The sequence below is a fragment of the Physcomitrium patens genome, chromosome 24 (genome assembly GCF_059467195.1).
Source record: "Physcomitrium patens ecotype Gransden chromosome 24, ASM5946719v1, whole genome shotgun sequence".
Lineage (NCBI taxonomy): Eukaryota > Viridiplantae > Streptophyta > Bryopsida > Funariales > Funariaceae > Physcomitrium > Physcomitrium patens.
Window position 1 is genome coordinate 13,418,976 of NC_143433.1, and position 22,851 is coordinate 13,441,826.

Consider the following 22,851-nt stretch of genomic DNA (forward strand, 5'->3'; position numbering starts at 1 on the left):
CTGGAACTTAGTATGACAAGGTGGTAACTCTGATACAACGTCGTTCAAATCTCCTCTTCATCCATCCACTATCAACGTCGTCCACTAATTCTCAAACTAGTCAGAATCACCAGGTGAGATCTCCATCCTGCTGATGGGTGGGCTTTTCTGTCGGATTTTTCTCGACGCTTTTCAGAATCAGCGCGCGACTGTGTAGGAATGCAATAAAATGTCCCCGAATACAGTAAGAGACTATAGAACACGGTGGAGTTCGTATTAGAAACCATGAATAAAAACTGAAGATTTTTTTTCTTTTTTTTTTTAATCTTTTAATTGTATTCAATGACACGTCTCCTTCTGCCTTGTTCATATGAAGTATTACACACAACCAGAGTAAATATCAGAGTTTCGAACACAAGCTATTGATCATTCAATTCTCAAACTTTTCCTTCGAAACTTCAATGTGCACATAAGCTTAAGATAGTAATGATAAAATAAATAATGAATGTGGCATTTAGAAGTGGTACTTCAGTTCTCAGACCCAATCACAACAAGCTTCTGATCCTGAACAAATTGTGTCACAGTGAAATCCATATCAGGTGAGGCAGCAACTATTGATTGCAATGTACGGTGATACATTGAGCTGAACGCAATCCATGCTACAAACATAAACAAGAGAGTGATCAACCACAACGTAGTGTTGTTGTCGGCGTTAATTTCTATAACTTTGACTCCCAAGTGTAGCACCTTTCATCTCGTCCAGTTTCATGGGCCGCAGTTTGTTAAGCGCCTTAAAGTCAAACACCAGTTGACCTGCATCGTTCGTCATGATCTGATCATCAAACTGATGATCCCACACTATGTCTCCGTCTGCAACTGCGTATAACATCTCACTGAACACCGGCTGCATTGAGGATTTCTCAAGAGCTGAAAGGGTGGCCATAAACGACACGTCTTGACTGTGCAAGGCCTGTGATCCAGAACCAAGCCGCAAAGGAACTGTCAACTCATAGCACCTAACACAGCTTTGAAAAGCTTCCAAACACTTTTAACCCAAAAACTTACTTCTCAATCATACAAAATGCCGTGTAGAGACTTGAAAAGCATTCTCAGGCATCAAAACGCTTTTCAAGTCTGTTCCAAATGAATCTGCCTTGTGATCAGAACACACAGTTCGTCACAAGAATCAAACACATGATTTGCAGGTCTCGTAGAACGTATTGCTCAAGTTAACCACATCAATGTTGTTTCAGGATATTTGTGGGTGTTGAGAGATTAAGTGAAAGTGTTGAGAGGAAGATGTACCTCAATGTCCAGATTATAAAGAGGGCTTTCTTCGTCAATTATGTGGCGGATAAAGAGGCCATATTTGAGGTATGGAACTCTTGGTCGAACAAGCTTCAAATTAACTCCAGTTATGAATGGCGTGGGTTGGCCAGGAAGAGTAAGGAAACGCTGACAGATGAGCTCGAAGTGGCACTCTATCAGGATTAGTTGCTGCGGATCCCCCAAATTTAGACGTATCAGGAACGACCTGCAGAGACCGAGAACACAACACAATTACAATTTCTCCCTTCATGGTAGCACAAGTAAATTCTGGATTACTAGCTTAATTTTTAGTTTTTTTAAAAAACAAAACAAAGAGCAGAATTAGTTAGAGATGATAGGGATTAGTCTTGCTTGTATGTCTTGTTAGCGGGATGCCCAGGGAGATGAGACTCCGCCTCCGCGTACGGATCATCAGTGATAAGAGCAACCGCAGACCACCGGACAGGTTCTACAGGTTGAGAAAGCCTGTGAAACACTGCACGTAAATACACGGGCTCTATCATACCGCAATAGCTGTCATTAATCTTGGAGAAGATTCATCACCAGTCCATTTCACAATGGTTAGTTCCTCTGACCTTTTTTTAAAAATTTTGCTACTACTTCTCAGGTATACGCCGCTTGTGTTGCTTAAATTTACCCAACTAAATTTTCATAGGTACCCCACATCTGGCTTTTTCTAGACCTCAAAAATAAAGACAAGATTTTACCAGCACCGCTGAAGAATACAAACATGAGCTGAGCCATGAGTGTGTTAAGATTGGCCAAAAGCAGGGCATACGGAGACCGCGCTTCAACTCTTGCACCTCCAAAAGTTGTAGACAGGGAGAAACTGAAGATGAAGATCCGAATACTTTTCTCCACAAAGCCTGGAACTACCCCATCCCACCAAACCTCTGCAACTCCTTCTGGTACCTGGAAGCCTTCCGCATCCAGCAAATAAAAACCTGGGAAAAACGAGCAGCATCATTTTTACCCATCTTAAATGCCTCCTTCAGAAGTGATCTATCATCTTTGATTGTTTTGATACCAAAACAATGAAAACAAGACAGTAATGTGGCATCAAGAAAATAAACGACCACAATATGGATGTTGAAACCTTGTGAGCTTTGAATTTACTTGATGTAAACAGCCCACCTGTGAAAAGGATGCTCAGGACAAGGGGGCTGGAGAAGGTGATGAGTACAAACAATGGAAGTGGTAACCGTAAAATATATATATATACATCGTAAACTTTGTCCAGAATACTCTGCTTCTGTTGAACCTGAGTGCACCCAACATTCTCCTCCAATTTTAATAGCTTCTCAAGTAAACCTCTACAATACCATGGATCTGAGGCCTCTGTTGTTCGCAGCCTTACATGATAGCTTTGACTTAAGTGCCAGGGATAGAAGATGTAACAGAACAATGCACTTGGACACGTAGAATACTGCTTTTAATGCTGAATCGTTCAACGTCAACGTCAGCGTCTACCAGTGTTAGAAGCACACTAAATTACATTCAACTTGAGTTAATCCACTCCTTTTCTTTCTCTAGAGAGCAGCGTCGCGAAGCTTCTTTCCCTAGTCTAAAGAATAATGAGCAGAAGGGGGATTTATTTTATTTTATTTTATTTTTTAAAAAAGAAAAAAAGAACAGAAATGTTCCCTTCGATCACCTACCTCCACAGATCGAATAGCTGCTTTACCTCGAGGCCCCACATGCGCATTTCCGGAAAATCTCTTCCCTGACCAGACATACAAATCACACTGAAAATCAATAAAAAGTGAGAACAGGCAATTAACACTGTGCTACAACTTCCGAGTCAAGGAGCAAGCAGAAATACTCCGTCGTAAACAGGATTTACACATACCTGATGCAGCCATGGAGGAGGAGCAGGCTAATAACTGCCAGCCTTGATCAAGTCATGCCTTCAAATTACTGCAGGAACTACTCTTCAAACCACCGAACCTAAGACCACTTCGATAAACCTCACACAGAGGCAGTCCACGGCACATAACAAACTGAAACAAGCTCTGTCCGCATCACTGGGGTTCAAAAACGCCTTGAAAACAAAACACTACTCTGTAATCAAATCTCCCTGTCCTTAAATCCATAGAAATAAAAAATAAAAAATAACTGGAAGCTGACGCCGATAATCGAAGGGGGCTGGTTCAGTCACACCAATACCCACTAAAGATATCTGTCACGAAACTCCTGCAAAAAACGCAACCGTAATCCTGAAACGACAAGTGCAAGGAAACAAGACAGGGAAACAAGATCCGCACGCAACAAAGTGCAAAATTGTGAATGCAGAGAGTTCTAATTTGGAGCTCTACCTCGGAAACGAAAGGTCTTGGTGCTCATGTCTCTGCAAATTCCCAGACACTATCTCTCTCTCTCACGTCCTCCATGCCTCCCACGGCCACACGCTCAAAAGCAAAGTGAGCAATGTTATGGCAAGGCCTACCTGCTCCACAGTCCTAAGCTCACTTAAAACTCTGAGCTGCCAGGCTTTTCCAACACACCCACCCACAAATGCACCACAACTAAAGCATCATCCATAAACTAGTTCACTGGAGCTCCACTAACGCCACAAGAAACAGATCAGAAGCGAGGCTCAACTGGGCCCCTCATCGCCATTGCTGTTCCATTGTGAAACACAGCTGCATAATCTTCACTGAAGGGCCCTAAAAACACAGTCTCTCTCTCACTCACTCTCTCTTTTTCTCACACACCGACAGACCCACAGTGTCCTTGAAGGGGCTTCTGAGAGCCTAACTTTCCACATGGAGTTCCTGCATATCGTTTACCACCACCTGCAGACAAAAATGTTGCTGATACCCACGTTTTTTTCATTTTTCTTTTTTTATATTGAATACTGTCTTAAGTTGGGTATGAGTGGGATCCATTTTGTGGCTCCTGTGGTTGGTGTTTCAGCGAGGATGATTGTAGTTTGACGTCGGCAACTCCGTTTTGACATCACTCCTTTGACTACAGCTTTCACTTGCTAGAAGCATGTTCCTATTTCACTTTATTTTATTCTATTTTTTATAGTTCATTCAAATTGGAAGTTGTGCTTTTTCTATCTTGTCTTTTACGTGAAGAGGAAGGGATTGTGTGTGTGTGTGTGTGTGAATGTGCATGAGACAGACAGATAAATATACTGTAATTTAAAAAAATTTGCATTGAATTCAAGTTTTGGGTTTTTTTAAGGATGCTTATAGTGGGCATTGGTGGCTTGGCAACTTGCTTTTGTTAGGTATCATAAAGTAAAATTTGCATCATAATAATGATAACAATATTAAATAATGTTTTAAAATGAGTTCAATGGATTCAAAGATTAGTTTTGGTTGTGTTCTAAGTCTCTCAAATAATAAGTTTAGAGGTTTACAAGGTATCTTCAACACAGGTTTTGTTGTTTTCAAATCATCTATTTATTTTCAGATTCATTTATTTACAACATTTTTCTAAGGAATTGGAACTGAACAAGTAACAGTCTTAAATCTAAGTAAACGTTAATCTTATAAAAAAAACCTTAATAATTTGTAAAAACACTTTTTATCTTTATTTTCTTCTAACTTTAGAAGTTTATAAAAAGGAAAAACATCATCTAAAATACCCCTAAAATTTGCCAAAATATCAAGAATACTCCTATATTCTTGATAGCATCAAATCTACTCTTCCTTTTTGTAATAATTGCAAATCTGCCCTTCAACTGATAAGTTTTGACGTCTTTGCAAAAGCACAACATTTCTTAACATGTGCACATTCAACGCACGGTTCAGAATCAACGATGATGGAGATGCAGAACATGAGAATTCTCATTAAAAGGTAGAGAAGTCACGAGGATTCCGAATCACGTGCGAAATCAAAACCGATACTTCAATCCGTCACTGCAAAAGTGGAACCGAAGATGAGCGAAAACATCAACTAGTGCTTATTATAAGATCATGAAGTTTGTGAAGGAAACAGTTTGAAGAGTACATCTGGCCATTGTAAAAAATAGGAATGTGGGAGTATAGTATTGATGTGTGAAAGTAAAGAATTCATTGCAATTTACAAAATAGCAAAGGTCAATGGCAAATTACCACCAGGTAGAATTAGCCACAACCCTTTCACGTCAATTCTAAAACGTTCTCATGCAATTCTCATTGATACAATTCATAACAACATACAATTGTTCCTGCTCTTGCCCTATAATCTTTCTCAGGAACAGCAAATAAATGGGTCAAAGTGAAAGAGGGATGGATGCTATAATGATACATATAGAAACTGCATTGCTGCACACAAAAGAAGATAGCATATTTCTCTTTACAAACTCGGATCTGAGAATAAGATACATTTCTACAGCGTTGTTCGCACACAAGGTTCACTTGACAAGAAGATAAGTAGATTATTCTCTGCTAGGAATAATAATTACAAGCACATCTAAATCTATAGCCATGACAGAGGAAAGACGGTATCATAAGGATTCATGCTGGAGAGCCTAAGTATTCACCTGAATTTCCTGATTGGAGGCTGGCAGAGCATTTTGCTCAGCAATACCAGAGAGTTCTTTTTCTAATCAGTAGGATTGGGATTCAACTCCCGCTTGCCTCTGCAGCCAGTCCGTCTCATCCACCATCAAATTTCAAGCAGCTCGGTGGACAGGAGCTCTCAACGAAGTCAAGTAAGTAGCATCTAGCTTGTCAAGACCATCGAAAAGGTAACTGAATGGCTTCATATAAACGTAGCGGCCTTTTCCACGGTGTACATTAAGCGTGCCTTTCTCCCACACCACATTTCCTTGGCTGACTGTTACTTCAATGTTCCCCTGAACAGAGTAAAATGTTGCAATCAGTAGTTATCAAAAATACTGGCAATTCGATGGTGTTGGCAAGAACAACCAAGACTTGGTCGAATCCACCCACGTACCTTCATGATCCAGCCTTCATAGACGTTGGTATCTATCCTTGAGTGGTGTGTTTTCGCGGATATAGTAGTAGTTGCATTTGGGTTCAAAATGATAATGTCTGCATCAGAGCCTGGCAGCACCGCTCCTTTCCGCGGATAAATATTGAATATTTTGGCACTAACAAGTTGCACAATCCACACAAAGCACAGAATAAGGACCTCCGTTCCTTAATTCACGAAGGATTGTGTAACTCACAATGCCTATTCTGGACAAAATAGAAACATTCAGAAGTTTCTTTAAGTGGAGACGTTCAGATGTGGATCAGCCAGACCTGTCAGCTCAAAGTGGGACCACCTTGTCATGAATGAAGACTTTTCTGGAAGATCATACTATAGGTGACACCGTTTACTGTTATAAACTCACCATGCAGCGCTAGTAACGCGGACATAGTCCATCGGTGAAATTTTGCCGGAATTCTGCAATCGAAAAGGTTGATCAGAGAAATCCGAGTATTCGAGGAAAAGTAACAATACTCCCAGAAGCCAGACAACAACCGTATCAAATGCATCTATAGATGTATAGACGACTTCAGCAGTTGACTATAATTTTTATTCTTATATTTGCATGACATTAAATATCTGCTGATGTCACTTCATCGTAAGGAATTGTACATGGAAAGGGTGCAGGGAGGTCATTACCACCATGGTATCCCATACAATGTGCATTCGCTCCTCAATCCCTGACATCAGAAGCAGACGTTGTGTTGTCAGATCCACATCTCATCAACTCTTGCAAGTACCCTAACTGTGCTAATGGTAATCATTCAACTGCTATACGCACCAACTGAAAGAATTGCAAGAGAACGAATTCTAAACTCTAACAATAGAAAGTGTCAGCGCATCTACATGTACTCAAATTTGAATGGCCACTAATAATTACCATTAACACCATTAGGAATCACCCGAAAGTCATGCTTTCCAAGCGCCTTCTGAGTTGAATTGAAAGGGGCATGATCTGTAGCCACTAACTGAATTACACGGAGATACGTAAGATTCATGCACTTAATTCTTAAGGAAGTATGTCCACAAAATCAGATATTGAATAAAACAGGTTAGATTGGACGCGTCGAATCATAAAAGGAAAAAAAACAAAGAAACTCAAGGCGAACACCTGAAGGATTCCCGAGGACAAGGCCGCTTGAAGAGCTTCCTTGTGACCAGCAGGTCGAAGAGGGGGGCTCATAATATACCTGTTTGGAACATACGGTCCAACATTAGAATCCATATTCACAATAAATTGTCTAGCTTACTACACACATGGAGCTCTAAATGCTTTAGTAAGTGTCAAAATGCTGCATTATGTAAGGAAGATTGTAGGTCACGCACTGGGCAGCGATCTTAAAATCAGGATCCCAAGTTTTTGAGTCATCCAGCGCTAATCCACTTGCTACTGGCTCTCCTATCACACGTTGCCCTGCAGGAATAATGAAAATAACAATTGAATAGTACATTTTTAATTGATTCCGAAATAAACAACTTGAGCATATATCAATTTTGAAGAAGTCCACTACGTCTGAAGAGACCATTTAGAAAGGGAATATTGAACATGACCTGGTGACTCTTAATTGAACCCCCACACTGATTTACAAGAAGCCAAGACACATACCAGAATGCCGTGCTCGAGAAATCTCATCAAGAGCATCAATGCTCATGACATGAACTACATAGAGGGGTGTGTTGACAAATTTAGCCAATCGGATAGCTCTTCCCGTAGCTTCTCCTTCGAGCTAATACACAATACAACAGAAGTTCCGCAGGACTTATTTGAGACACAGTTTGATAATAATTGAAACAAACACTAAATCTGGATGGCCAAGCTCACACATTACAACCATGGACTATGTGAAACAAATATATAGACATGTTTAGCACGTGTTCCACACCCCTTCTAAGATCAATTCCTGCGCATCCTAAAAAATTCGAAAAGTTTAGCTAGGACTCGAAGGAGAAAGTTTCTAGCATATACCATAGAGGGTCGAGAAAGAGAATGTCCTTCAGGTCCAGTAATACCAAGCTGAATCATTCGATTCTGACCTTCCTCGACTGCATCACCATTCTCAGCATGCACTTGTGGAACGGCTCCAAGTTCCTTACATTTCTTAAAGCCCTGAATAATTTCCTCATCCGAAACCATCAATGAGCCCTTGTAAGCCATGAAGAACTTGAAGGAGTTGATCCCTGTACAGATGACATAATCATGTAAATAGAAGATTCAAGCAAATATAACGGTCTTCACATTCAAACCCCAAGCCTAGCTGAACACAAGCCATGGTTACGAAATGAAGATGATTATCAAGCTTTCAACAGGCTGCTTTTCCATCTGCATCACGAACAAAAATCCTAACAATCAAAGGCTAGAATCGGGTGATACACAGAGATTTAAATGGGTGGTGTACCTTTCTCTTTGACAAGCCAATCCATATCCTTAGCAACATCATCATTCCATTTGGAGATTGCCATATGAAACCCATAATCCATGCACGACTCTTCAGCTTTCTTCATCCAGGCTTGATAACCAGCTGCAAGGTTTCCGTCCACGGGGAGAGCGAAGTCGATATGCATGGTGGTGCCTCCCGCTAGAGCTGCTGCTTGTCCACTGAAGTAGTCATCGCAAGTCTCCTGGCCCATGAATGGCATCGCAAGGTGAGTGTGGGGATCTATACCACCTGGAAGTGAAGAACAACAATCCAGTATCTTAAATCCATCAGTCAAACAATTTCAACTCTGCAGATTCAGGTATGGGATGAATACGCATGTTGATCGTCTATTCACGAAACAATAAAAAAATAAAATTCAGGAGCTGAAACACCTGGATTTACATATAATTTTTTTTTAAAGTAGAAAAACATACCTGGCATGACGAATTTTCCTGTTGCATCGATAACTCGAACACCATCAACCGCCTGAGCAGCCAAAAAGTCAAAATCACTTCCAAAAAATGCTGGAGAATGAATGTATAAAAATCTGTTGTGGCAGAAATCAATTCCCGACAAGCTGTTTCTAAATCTAATTGTTTATTATGTGAATTATCTAGAAACCTTGAGATTAGGCGCCACAAGTTTGATAATGCCATGCTCAATGTACACATCGGCTTGCTGTTGAAAGTCCGCATTGACCACAATGCCTCCCTGTATGAGCAGCTTATTCGTCTGCTGAGAACTACATTCCAAGCCTTGGCTCTCAACTGTACAAATCTGCAATGCAAACAAAATGAGGAACTCTTCATCACAGTGGCTATACGAAAATGGAACGAAACCCTCACGAAAAGTTCGACTAGAACTGGACTTTCAGTGACTCTTCCTCGGTCGTCTTTCTCATTCTCAGTAACAATTGCCAACATTCTGAGGTTCCTAAAATTATAGCAGAGTATTTGCACTTATTACATGACGAACTCAAATCAGAAGCGATAATTGTCAGCACAGCGGCCATGTTTGTGCAAACAGAATTGATACCCCCTAGACTCGAGATCAAACAATGAGCTCTCCCGCTCGGATAACAACTTCGTCGAGGAATTTTCAATCAAATATTCGGCGACAAGTCACAGGGGACAAAGATTCGAGCATCAAAGAGACGTTCAGAGTTTATCTCTCGAAGTACCCACCTCACCTATCCACTACCAAATTACGAACCATGAAATCAGACCAAAATTCTCTAGACTCAAAACCCATCGGCAGTTCCTAAACCTCTTCGCAACACAGGAAAAATCCACGGAACCACTCGACAACTGTCCATTTCCTGACCAAATCGCCAAAATCCACTATTAAAAACATCCCAAAAATCCCACAAACCTAACAAGGTCGAAATCACTGCGTATGTGAGAGAGAGAGAGAGAGAGAGAGAGAGAGTGTGATGAGAGAATCAGTTTCATCACCAATTCATCTCCACCCAGCGAGCACGCGGAAACCACGAGAAAACAAGCCACGATCACGAAAAACAACGGAAACATCAACAATCCGGCGAAGCGCTCCATGATGCGCGGCTCGTTGAGCAGCTGAGAGCGAGAATTGGAAGGAAGAGCACAAGTGCGATCCAAGTTGTAACAACCGCATCGTCTTTTGCACAGCCATTCGGTGCGAATTCGCTGTCCCCTGAGCTTGCGAAATCCGAAGCCGAAATCGCGCATGCACACTGGCCCGACAGCCACGGCCTGTGAATTTATAAATGTTTTGTAGATTTTCTAGTCGGATTCGTACATTGTAACATCTTGATAATATTGCAGATTTTGGATTTTAGATGAGATTCTTCCGTTCAGTGAGTTCATCCAGTGGATGTGGTGGTGGCGACATCGTTGCCCCTCCGAGATGGTTGTGATTAATCCAATTATTTACACATTTTTAATTATAAAAATGCAAGGCAAATCTAATTTGTGGAACAATGAAAAATCTCAGACATATATTTTACTGAAAAATGTGTTTTTATTGGACTTTTTAACAATTCAAAATAAATGATGACAAATAATACTTAAGATTCTTAAAATTTAGATAAGAAGCACTTTCTAAATATTTAGGCTATTATTATTATTATTAAGATTAATATATGATATTCAGGAATTCTTTGTTGTAAATTTTTGAAATAATCCTTGTAGTTGAATTTTTTTGGAATAAAGAGCAATATGTATTAATGTAAGATAAGAAAATTACCATTAAATTTTACTATAAAAAATGTGCAATGAATCATTTAAAAAAAGCTTATAATAAAGATAAAGAAAAATATTGTTTTCAAATCTTAAAGTTTTATTTAATTTTTTTCTCTAATTTCTTAAATAAAAATTAACATAATTATATATATATATATATATATATATATATATATATATATATATATATATAGTGTGTAAAATATTTAATGGTTTTTTTCAAAGTCAAAAATAATCTAATAAAAAAATATATATTTTAGAAATATCTAGTCTATTACAATTAAAATTTTTTAGAATGTATTTACAAGCCATTATTTGTAATAATATAATATAAGAAACTTCACTCGATTTGTACAAAATATACATTCTTTCATAATATTAAAGGAAAATAATGTACATATTTTTATCTCAGAATAAATCAAAACGTTATTTAAATAAAAAAATTATAATATAAAAACATTATTCATTTAATTCTAAAATTTAATTTAATTATTTTATAATAAAAAACATATAATGTTATATTAAAATCAACCATTTGTAGTTTAAAATATGGTTTTTTATGAGAAGACAACATATTCACATATAACTAAGAAGGAAGAAAGAAAATTAAGGAAAATGTAGATTTATATAGTAAGTCAATAATAAAATGACCATTTTTAAAAACAAAGAACTAATAGGTTATAAACCAAGATTAGTATATAAGACATTAACAAGAGTGAAAATGAACTTTGTCTTGTCTATATATAAAGTAGCTAATAAGAAGACTATGTAGAAGTTTCATAAAGACTAGAGAGATTGAAGGCCATCCATCTAAGTTATATATCATTTTTGTAATGATTTTTTAAAACTTTATGCATAAAATATAACTTATTCATGTACAAAAATTACTAAATAGAAGAAAAAAATCGGTTTTAAAACACTAAAATGTTAAAAAATCATTCAACACAAAATCTTTAGTTTTGAAACAAAAAGTACTAACAACCTATTGCAAAATTAATCTTATAAAATCAGTGTGTTAAAAAAGGTTTAATGTATGATAATTAGATTTTTAATTATGTAAAAATTCATGTTATTCTAAACATGTTATTCTTATCTATATGTGTGTGTGAATATATATATATATATATATATATATATATATATTTTAAATAAAATATAATTGCAAGATTTAATCTTTGAACCAAAATAATTAAATTAACCAATATAATGGTGCAAATCATTAAAAAATATTTTATAAATTAGATTTTAAACTTTTTATATCAAGCAATTAAATATCTTTATATCATACTCTTCTAATAGGATTTGAAGTTATATTAGTTCCAATTATCTTATGAATTATAAATGTGTTTTTTAAAATGTGTCATTGAATTAGAGAATAGACACAGACAAACTTGAAAAAATTATATTAAGAGATGTTGATTTTATGTTATTTCTAGGACATCAAAGATTCTATATATATATATATATATATATATATATAGCCTTCTTCTTAAGTAAATATACTTGTTGAAAATTAAAATTTTAGGTAAATTATTTTAAGTATGTGTATATACATATATATATACATAAATTTATAGATTGAAAATGTCTACATATATATATATATATATATATATATATATACATAAATTTATAGATTGAAAATGTCTACATATATATATATATATATATATATATATATATATAATTTTCTTCTCAAATTTGATGCATAATAAAGATTAAAGAAAAATACCTTGATAATAAGATGAAAATATATATATTTATTAGTAATTGCAGGTACTAAACAACAATAAATTGTTTCTAAAAAAAATTATTTAGTAACAAACAAAATTATTAATATTACTAAACTTTTAGCAGCCAACTGTAGTAGGTGTCTTGATATAGTAGCCAACTTTATTGGTATTTTTAAAATAGTTTTTAAAAATTTACAACTTTACACATAAATGTATACAAAACTATAAATTAAGAATTAAATTCCAATTAATGCCTTATTAGTTAAACCCGCTTTATGATTCTAAATTCTATTACAGTAAATTTATTTAGAATCAATTTCATTTATAAGATAAGAAATAAAAAAATGTTGTTTAAGATAGATTTTTTTAAAAAAAAAAAAAAAAAATTATCATATTTTTGTAGTGCGAATATATATATATATATATATATATATATATATAGTATAACTTATAATGAACACATGCTAACAAAACCAAAAAAAATCTAATTTTTTAAAAAGAGAATCTATCTTTAGATATTTTTGAATTTAAATCTGTTGAAATTTAAAATCTAAGACGTCAAGACAAAAAGAATAACACAATCTCTAACATATATTTTTAATTTTTTGTTTAAAACATTTATCATTATTATAGTTTACATTAGATTAATCTATTTTATAATATATAGATGCAGTCAAAATAAACCATACATGTTATAAAATCCAGGAAAATTTTCATATATACCCCTCAAATATCTTGGAATATCAAAAATACTCTTACATTTTTTATGATAACAAATATACCCCTTTTGGTGAAATACTATTATACATGAAAGGTGCATTTGCTATTTGATATTTCAGGATATTTGTTGGGTATATATGAAATTTCCCTAAAATCTAACACCAAGTTTGTCTTATAACTTTAAACGATTAACTAGTTCCAAGACACAAGTTCCAACAAGTCTTTAAATAAACAAAACATTTCATCTTTGTTCTTTTAGCCATTTGGAGATGCATACCAATCGGATTCAGTTTTCTAAAATATACTAAAGTGAAATGAAAATGAACTTTTAACTTGACCCATTTTTATTAGTAAGTGCATGAAGTACAGACTTTTACACATTGTAATTCATCTGAAATTAAAAAAATAAAATAAAATAAAATAAAATACTATGGTATCACCCTCAATTATCAAATACAAAATCAATTACAAAATACCAAAAAAGAAAAAGAAAAAAAGAAAAAAAAGGGAATTTCATGAAGCATCCAACATAGTAGACAATTCAACCCAGTGAGTGGTTCTAGCGTTGGAAGTGAAATAGTTCGCCTTTCTGTGATAAAGACAAACTATCGGAACGGTGTGAGAAGATCCATGAAAAACATTTGGAAGAGGGTTGAAGGTTTTCGTCCCAACTCCAAACTAGTGTAGCCTTGCGTATCAACAGTTAAAAAGAGTACAGATAACTCTTGTATGATCTCACGAAAGTAGGCAGTGGTGAAAGGCGCAGCAAAGGTTTCTACTTGCTGAGGCATGTACACGACATTTCAGTGAGTAAACTGCATATGCACACCAAGTAAACTACATATCCGCAAAGAGACGTAGCTCGACCAAGGATAGACTGAAAGCATGAACATGCTTGAAAAAATGCAGCAGCATTGCAAAGGTGGAGAAGCAAGGGTTACACATCCAACAAAACAAAGCCAATACTCAGCAGGGCATACACTTGGGTCTAGAAAATCTAGAGAACAAAGAAAAAGAAATTGTGGAAAGAAAAGAAAAATAATTTACAGTAGAGCAAGACACTTGAACCGACTCCCGCAAAACTCTGCTGCAGAAGATGATGAATCAAACTGCAACTGATCAAATGACAGCTTGAAGAAGAGGTCCAACAACGTGCCTAGAATGAGAAACAATGATCCCCAAATAAACTAAATCGTAAGCACTACGCACTAAGTTCACACTGTGCACCAAGCTCGGATCGTGATCATTTATGCACCTCCGTTTCTTGCATCCACTTGTGAAATTGACCCCTCCTCTTCGACTCCACCGTCGCCTTCCGTCTCTTGCCCCCGGGCACAGACCTCCAAAATACGTCTTCCGTGTCCAGCACGTACGACACTTTTGACGTCCGACATGACATCTTTATCTCCAGTCCGTTCAGTATGTTCACATCTTCCCCGTAATCCGCATCCTCTTCAACGCGCATCCGCTTCAAATTCCGTGCACAGAATACCTGCCCGCGCTTGCTTGATGGTACAGACGTCAAAAACCGATCCAAGTACTTTTGGAATGAGCTTTCCAAACTGTTCCCGGGCACCTCCAAATGCTCCATCAGCTGTATCAGCAACTCGCTCGGGTTCGACCTTTGCTCAAAACGGTATATGCTCTCGTCGTGCAGCACCACGCAAGCATCTGCGTAGTACACCGCATCCACAGCTTCCCGCCCGTTCTCATACGCATTCAGAGCCAGAAGCTTATGCATTACGTCGTCCGTCGCTGCAGCTTGCAGTTGTTTCACCAGCTTGAAGATCAGCTTGTCCAGCGTAAACAGTATGTACGATTGCGTGCCAATGATTGCCCTGCACTCATCCTCAAACTTCGAATTGTCCACTGAACCGTCCAGCAACCCGTACAGCACCTGCATGAAACGGGAATACAAGTTCGGAGGGTCGCCACCATCGCCGCTCTTCTTCTTGGATGCCAGCTCTGCATTTACCTTTGCCGACAGCAGCCGCTCGTACAGGGTTTGGTAAAGCCTGCGCGCACAAACTAGCTCCGTTACACACTTCTTTGCCACTAACATCGCACACATTCCACTCCAACCCTCGAAACAAACATCACAACCGCATCCACACAGTCCGCCGCCCCGCCACCACGAACAACAAACAGCAACTCATATGACAATCTCTGCTCCGCCCAACATTCCGTCCAACGAACTCTTTGTGCTAAACACTCCTCCCAAACGAAAAACTACCCCCTTAACAAGGACTCTGCTTATCTGAAATTCACTCGCACTCCGCCAGTACCAAACAATCCACCAAGAATTCCAAGCCCAACCTGAACAGGACGTAAAACGTGTCATTCCCGTAAAATATCCTTCCGTCTTTCTTCAATTGCGACACCCCCGCCAAGCCTGCACCGAACCCAGGGTACGCTGCCAACGGCTTGCAGTGTACGTACGAGTGTTCCGAATCTGCCAGTGACGAGTTCCCATCCCCGTCTCCATCGTCCACATCTGTCATACCCTCCGCCTCCCCTTCGCTCTCAGCCTTCCCTTCCTGTTCCTCCTCCTCTTCCTCCTCCTCATGCTCCGAGTGTTCATCCCCAGACTGCTCACTAGCCGAAACCTCCTCCCCAACTTCCGACGGAGTGTCACTGCCCGAGCTCGACTTCTGGGCGCTTTCTTCCCCTTCGTCATCTGCATCTACACACACGCCAAAACAATATCGTCAACCACAGCCCTATGTTACTCTGCTTTGCTGGCGCAACCACACACCAACCACCACTCGACAATACCAACCTCTGCAAACAACGCTATTACATGCCCAGTCACACAAGGCGATACCATATCAGTCATGGCTTCACAGCCGCCAACATCTTGCGTCCACTGCGCTTCACGTCTCAATTCTTCACGACTTGGTAAAGTATACACATAACATAACCTCCTGCGATGTAATCGCTTCACTCAGCACCCAAACTACAACCTTCCAATTCATCACCCATGCCCGCAAACCACGCTTACCTTGCTCATGCTCCATCTCCCTCAGACCCACGCCCTCTGCATCCTCCTCACCACCGAATAACTTCACAGCACCGTTCTCTTCCCCTCCCCGCCGTGGACTGTACTTTGGCTTCTTTCGCTCTTCCTGCTCCGAACAAGGCGATAGCTCTCCTTCCTCTCTATCTACTGCCTCACCACCCCCGCTGCCATTGCTGTCCATCAACAAACCGCCGCCGTCCGCCACCGATCTGCTACCCCTATTCTCGCCAAGCCCAGCATTTGCCCGCACTCCCACTTCGCCTCGCCCCGCTGCCCCGCCGCTCTGCTTAGCCCCGTTGCCTCCACCGTGTAACCACCCCGACCCTTCCGTCCGAGCAGCCGTGCCCTCCCCACCTTCCACTGCCACACCTTCTCTTGCCCCGTCACTGCCACGATCGTCCGCTTCTACTCGTGCATTCTCCACAACAGAATTACCTCCCACATTTCGCTCCCCACCACTCGCTGCTCCGTTCGTTGTGCCTGCCATCACCCGACCCTCGGACCCCTCCACGCCCACCACCTCCGCACCTCTGCTCGTGGTGCCTTCCCTCTCCGAACTCATGCCTCCATCCTCGGGGCTGCTCCTCCCATTCCCTTCGCTGCCAGCACTCTCTCCACCAATCCCGTCCCCGCCTTCGCTCTCCAAGGCCTTCTCCTTCACCCCCTCCTCCACGTCCTCCACCCGCTGCGAACGCGACGATACGCCCAGTACTGGCTCCACGAACATCTTCCACATCCGCATCGTCTTCTCAGTGTGGTCCGGCAAGCTACTAATCTCCTCCGACGAGTACTTAATGATTTGGTACATGTCGTCGTGGATCGACGGGTCGCTGAACTCGTAACGCAGATCCGGCAGCAAAGGTTTCCGATTGCCGGCTATCATTGCCAGCATCGTGTCGTCTTCCCTCCTCCTCTTCTCGCTCACCTCCTTTATCTCTGCCAGCAGCCCCTTCGTGCTCAGGGCCTTCTTGTCCTGTGACCTGAAGTAGAAGCTTCGGTGATCCAGGGCCTTGTAGCAGTTCTTCGCGTACACCTCCGACCACACCTTGTTCATCTCTTCCCGGCATCGAGTCCACTCCTCCTCCTTCTGCACCAGACGCGAGTGTATCACGGGCATCGCTCGGCTCGTGTTCTTCCGAACAGCTTCCAGCATGTCCAGCCCATGGTCCCCGTATATCCGCTCGATGCACCTCAAATTAATCGCTGACAAAAACTCGTCCACCGGAGGCAATGCCTCCGCTTTCCCGTTTTGCTCCTCTTGCTTCGTAATGTAGTCTCCCACCAGCTTCGCCGTTACTGCGGTCCCCTCCAACAGCATGTCCAATTCGAACCGATCGTCCTCGCACCGGAACAAGCTCTCCTCATACTGGTTCTTCCGCATGTGTTTGAACGAGTAGTCCTCGCTCCCCGACGTCACCGACACCCAGCTATCGTTCAGCACCGAGTTCCCCAGTGCCGTGCGATGGTTCGACACCGGCCGAGGATAATGCTTCGGCAGCAGCCGGTAGCTCGGAGTGCACCGATCGCAGTTCGACAGGTCCAGCTCCGAGATCGGCTTGTTGATGTATTTATCCTTGTTTGACACCACCTTGTGACCCCCCTCCTTCGCTGCCTGCGATGGCTTCACATCTCGATCCCTCTCCTTGGTGTCCCGCTGCCTCTCCCGCTCCTTCTCCTTCTCCCGGTTCCTCTCCCGATCGCCATCCCTCTCCGTCTTCACGTCCTTCACAGGTGCCCCCTCCGCAATTTCTCCCAGCTTGCGCCCGCTGAACACTCCTGCCAGGTAACCCTCTACATTCTCGCAATGCGTCAGGAACTCAGTGAATCCCTCCATCAGATCCGCATGCTTCCCCAGAATGTCGCCCACCAGGCTCTGCAGCTCGTCGCGGCTGATGATTTCCTGACTGAAGATGTTCAGGCATTTTAGAAATTCCTGGTATGTGTCCCGACTACGCAATCGGGCCTTCACCTTGTCGAAAAATGGGTACTGCACGCCGATCACGCCCTTGACCGATTTCTTGTCATCCGTCGAAGCTTGGGGGACAGGCCCAGAAAAGCCCTCACCTACCTCGCCGGCCTGAGACTGCCTCCTGATGGCATCACTTGCTGTACGAGCAGACGCTCTCTTCGCGGGCTTCTGTTCCACGAATTCCTTCTCCTTGTCCCGACTTCCTTCCTCCCTATCGACCCTATCCTTCCGGTCCCTGTCCTCACAATTCAGGAACCAAATCAGAAAAAAAAACTGGAAATGGCCATGCAGTTCTTCGACATGCTGCGAGACAACGACGAGGTTTAACCATACTAGGTGGGATGTGTGATCGCAACGTACCATGTTTCCTTCCGTTCTGCTTTGTCCCCTACTTTCCGAGGTCTTTCAGGACGACGTTCAGGTTCGCGTTCTCGACTTCGCTCGCCAGGCACACTGGAAGACTTTTCCTTCTTCAAGATTACGAGCCTGTCATTCGATGGTTTTGCGCTTGATGCAAACCCTTTCTCATCTCGTTGGCGGGCATTATGCTGCATGGGTTTAACATTGGAATGACCGTTTGCCATCGACGGACCACTCGTCCCAGGCAGGAAGTATGTAAACTCTTCCAGCAGATCAGGATGGTTGGCGAAAAGTCTAGCCACCTCTTGATACACCTCATTAATGGACTTGTTACCTTTCCGGTAATAGTTTAGAATTTCCAAAAACTGCTTATAAACACTCTCATTCGCTGCAAACCGAGCTTTAATCTTGTTCACATAATTGATCGCCTGATCAAACTCCACCGCAGGTTTCTCCTCCTCCGGCAGCGTGATCTCATATCCTTTGGGAAGAAAAGTGTTGAAACCGAGAATTAGTTGCGGATGCCCCTTGAACAGCTGCTTCACGCGGCTGATCACGCCTGCAGTATCTACCTTTTGCACTTTGAAGTCTTTCATTACCTCCAAAAACTCGTCATACTTAGCCTTGTCATCCTTGAATTTCTCCTTCACGGCTTTCAAGTACGCAAGCGCATCATCAGTTGTGAGTCGCTGTCCATTAGCCGCCAGATTATTGTTTGTGACGGCTTCAGAAGCCTCGCCTACCTGAGGTCCCGCGGTTCGTTTCCCTTGCGGAAGACCATTTTCATCGTCCCCTCTCTCTCGTTTCTTCATGTTTCCAAGGCTACGCTCAACCCTCTTTTACAACAATAGAAAACTTTAAAAACGAACAACCTCACACCCTAACGCCGAATAACCCATCTCCTACGGCTAATACACCAAGATCAATGAACCGCCTTGAATCAAACCTCCACCATCTGCAACCATTATCAAACAAATAATCAAAACACAAAAACAGGAAAAAAAAAAAAAAAAAAAAAAAAAAAAAGGGGGGGGGGGAGAGAAAAAGGAAGAAAAACGAAAACGGCGCTCGACAATCGTGGGTATTCTTTCCCTACTCGCAAATGACCCGGTGCTTTCAAATCACAGTGTCTTTCAGGCAGTCCAGGCAACGCTCCAACCAGGTTGCAACCACAGAGAACTAGAAAAAGCAGAGCTAAAACTGCCAATCCTCTCCAACCGCAGCGCCAAGCACCACTTGTCCTGTCATTCCATCCAACCACTTCAGAAAAACCGCCTTAATTCTCCCGACAAACACATAATCAAAACCGAAACACAAACCTCTCAGGCACCTCTCTCCCTACCTTCTCCACAGCTCCAAAACTTCCAGAGCTCCCTCCTTACAACCCCTAACAAACAAAAACATACAAAAAAAGAAAAAAGAAAAAGAAACAGACAAGTAAACAGACAAGACAAAATAAAACAATACAACGAGGAGCCATTCCACAAAAATTCTCCTTCGCACACTGCAATAGAAACGAACACCACCACCACCAGCGAAACACCTCACTACATGCAGAGAACTCCACTTACCTCTCACATCCACTCCCGCAATCCAATGGGAACGTCGATGCACTACCTCCCGATGAGCACTCAGCAACACAATTCTCTCGCAACCGCACCGGTTCGCGTGGCGAGTGGGAAATAAACCTCAGCGTCTGAGCGATTCTAACGATTCCTACAGTGAGTCAGCCGCATCGTGGTAGGGTTTACAGAGAAGGGGGGAGGGAGGGAGCGATCCAGCATGGAGAACAACAAGAGGTGCGGAGACCATGGGGCGTAACGCACATAGTGAAGAGAGCAACAAACAGACCAGAAGCGCACAAGGGGGAGTTTATAGGAAGAAGAACGCCTGGCTCCTCCGCAGACACACAGCCTTCCCTTTCCTTCCTCCCTTCCTTCCTGCCTTGCCTGCCACTGTCTCGTGCGTACGAAGTTAATCTCTGCTGCTGCTGCGTTCAACAATCTCGCAAGGCTGGCCCACCGTCATTCAGAATGAAAATTATATTTGTGGGCATCCCCATCCGGATCACAGCCCGAGAGACGATTTCTCCGAACTCCCAGGCACGGACTCTTTTTTGCCTCCCTTTTCGACCATCCCCGGCCAAATATATATCTCTTTTTTATTGTGTATGACGTTTCTCCTTCTCGATGCTTTTTGTATGCGGCAACTGTAACAATAGAACCAGTTAGATTGTTTTGGCAGATACCCAATCGCTAGTCTAGTAACACAAATTGCTTTTCTTCGCAAATGAGATTCGATGTGGTGGTTCATACGATGAATAGCTTATGTTTATTGATGTTGTAACTTACATTTTAATGTTATTATTATTTTTTAATGTTATAAAGGGATGAAGGATATCTCAACTGTAAATGTCGGATACGTGAACTCCACCTCTGCAAATAGTTTACCGATGGTCTGTATTCAGTAATTTGAAGGAATGCAGTGCACAAGTTTTGACATTGAAGCATTGGCTCAATTGGAGGAAATTTACGTGTGGATCAATAATTGAAATTGGAAAAAAAGACGGATGCACGTTGTCCATGTCTCAGTAAAGACATCCTTTGCCATGCTCTGCCATGTGCTCCCGTGGAGCACCGTAGAGCAAGATAGATAGATCCCAATCGGGTGCAATCTCATATGACCTCAAGGATACACTCGTTACGTTAGCTTCCCTGTAGCTCTAGCACCCAATTCGATTGATGCCTGCATTCGAAGTTTACAAAGTGCGTCGGTTCTGTGACCCTGCTGATGTTAGAAATGTCGCGAGTCTAACACTTCCTGCGTTGCCAGTTACTGTGACCTAAGGGAATGCATGAGAGTCTTGAATCAAGGTGAATGTGATGGACATTGAAGTCAGCCCCATACAACAAGATTGGAATAAGTCCAAAGCCTTCTTATTTTAATCACCGCTTTTGGCTGCACTGTAAAATGAAAACCAACGAATGTCATGGTCTTGAAAGTAACGCAGATTCGCAAGAACCAACGGTATAGGTGCCGAATGCACATTGTTTAGATAATCACAAGAGTCTGGCTAAGATATAGGTCAAAGAAAGGTGAAGTCATGGCAAATTACCAGTTAAAAAGCGAGCATCGCAACAAATAGTCCTCACGATCATCCCTGCTACATCATGTCAGATGTCAAGGATGTACACATCTATATGCCAAATTGATAAATCACACACGCAACCAGTGGAGCAGGATGTACATGTTAATAGAGAGTCCATTGCTCATGGATCAGTTTATGAATCCACAATATCAATATAACCTATGGTGCAGAGTAACTAAGGCACCCAAAATCTTCGCCGTTCAACACCAGTGGCGGAATTGAACGTGTTAAAAATGAGGCTTATACCTTAGTTACAAACTGTAACACATCCAACGCTCAGATATTCGAGCACTACAAGATGCAATTTGAAAGACTGAAGCTGTAAAACAAACCTAACGAGGGTGAGGTGGAGAGGACGATGAGCCGCAATGCTGTGCTTGTGAAGCAGTCCTGAATGGATACATATACATAAGCAGTCTCTCGATCCGAACATCAACCTTGCCATGATATGCAACGCGAAGTGACAGAGTCACCTCTTTCTTGCACTTAAGGCTGTAAACATCGTCTTCTATCTTATAGCCACGCAACACGAACTTCATGAGCTAAACACGGCTATAAACTGATCACCACTATTGTAGATCAACCTCACGACCTCCTGAATTGCTAAAAAAAAATCTACACGAGTGAATTGGCAATGGGAACCGGTTTGTAACAACGCTGAGGAAATGATAAAAGAGAACAAACGCATCCTATCACAAATGAAAGCTCTGAACCACCTACACCTCACGGATTCGTTACGTAATACAAAATCGCGAGTTTACTCGTGTTTGCAATAATTTAGCCACTAGTAGCCGTTGCTCCAAAGCATGATGCTGGTGACGACCTTGTGTGAGGATAAGTGCACTGAAAACCAACAGTCTAGACAAATCGAAAACATCATTGATACCAACACACAAGTTGTAATTTGTGGAGTAAGAACCAAAAGGAAATAAAATCATATCCAAAATACCTTGAATGCTCTTGGAAGCGGAGAAAGCATCGGAGATTGCGGAACTCGAAGATTGTATTATTTTCGCGAGAGACAGA

At 41.2% G+C, this 22,851-nt stretch overlaps 3 protein-coding genes and 1 long non-coding RNA gene across 12 annotated transcripts; all 4 read right to left on the bottom strand.

The window, feature by feature from the left end:
- Positions 1–466: 466 nt before the first annotated feature.
- On the bottom strand, positions 467–4,223 carry LOC112276393 (uncharacterized). The gene is made up of 8 exons (XM_024507670.3): positions 3,624–4,223; positions 3,158–3,501; positions 2,967–3,031; positions 2,443–2,569; positions 2,016–2,252; positions 1,660–1,783; positions 1,285–1,513; positions 467–949 (listed from the first exon to the last, which is right to left on the bottom strand). Exons 2-8 carry the CDS (start codon positions 3,168–3,170, stop codon positions 692–694), a joined length of 1,053 nt encoding a protein of 350 aa, XP_024363438.1. The 5' UTR covers positions 3,171–3,501; positions 3,624–4,223; the 3' UTR covers positions 467–691.
- A 1,341-nt stretch (positions 4,224–5,564) lies between these two features.
- Positions 5,565–10,373, bottom strand: LOC112276989 (dihydropyrimidinase). 6 transcript variants are annotated; one of them, XM_024508873.2, is made up of 13 exons: positions 10,112–10,373; positions 9,279–9,434; positions 9,092–9,143; positions 8,637–8,906; positions 8,207–8,418; positions 7,847–7,967; positions 7,567–7,654; positions 7,352–7,430; positions 7,121–7,208; positions 6,880–6,920; positions 6,605–6,657; positions 6,202–6,358; positions 5,565–6,100 (listed from the first exon to the last, which is right to left on the bottom strand). In XM_024508873.2, exons 1-13 carry the CDS (start codon positions 10,361–10,363, stop codon positions 5,918–5,920), a joined length of 1,752 nt encoding a protein of 583 aa, XP_024364641.1. In that variant the 5' UTR covers positions 10,364–10,373; the 3' UTR covers positions 5,565–5,917. The 6 variants fall into 6 exon arrangements, with proteins under 6 accessions (XP_024364641.1, XP_024364640.1, XP_090103125.1 ...); XM_024508872.2 differs by having other exon boundaries at positions 6,853–6,920; XM_090246999.1 differs by having other exon boundaries at positions 8,637–8,859; positions 10,112–10,326.
- Positions 10,374–14,327: 3,954 nt separating this feature from the next.
- Positions 14,328–20,845, bottom strand: LOC112276683 (paired amphipathic helix protein Sin3-like 4). 4 transcript variants are annotated; one of them, XM_024508227.3, is made up of 6 exons: positions 20,249–20,845; positions 19,774–19,918; positions 18,678–19,632; positions 16,331–18,552; positions 15,646–16,006; positions 14,328–15,344 (listed from the first exon to the last, which is right to left on the bottom strand). In XM_024508227.3, the coding sequence occupies exons 3-6, from the start codon at positions 19,487–19,489 to the stop codon at positions 14,573–14,575; spliced, it is 4,167 nt and encodes a 1,388-aa protein (XP_024363995.1). In that variant the 5' UTR covers positions 19,490–19,632; positions 19,774–19,918; positions 20,249–20,845; the 3' UTR covers positions 14,328–14,572. The 4 variants fall into 4 exon arrangements, with proteins under 4 accessions (XP_024363995.1, XP_024363992.1, XP_024363994.1 ...); XM_024508224.3 differs by having other exon boundaries at positions 15,646–16,012; positions 20,249–20,842; XM_024508226.3 differs by having other exon boundaries at positions 15,646–16,012; positions 19,774–19,937; positions 20,249–20,842.
- Positions 20,846–21,246: 401 nt separating this feature from the next.
- Positions 21,247–22,532, bottom strand: LOC149986446 (uncharacterized). Its single transcript, XR_016500497.1, has 3 exons — positions 22,158–22,532; positions 21,793–21,837; positions 21,247–21,640 (listed from the first exon to the last, which is right to left on the bottom strand). It is a non-coding gene; the product is annotated as an uncharacterized LOC149986446 (long non-coding RNA).
- Between the last annotated feature and the right edge of the window lie 319 nt (positions 22,533–22,851).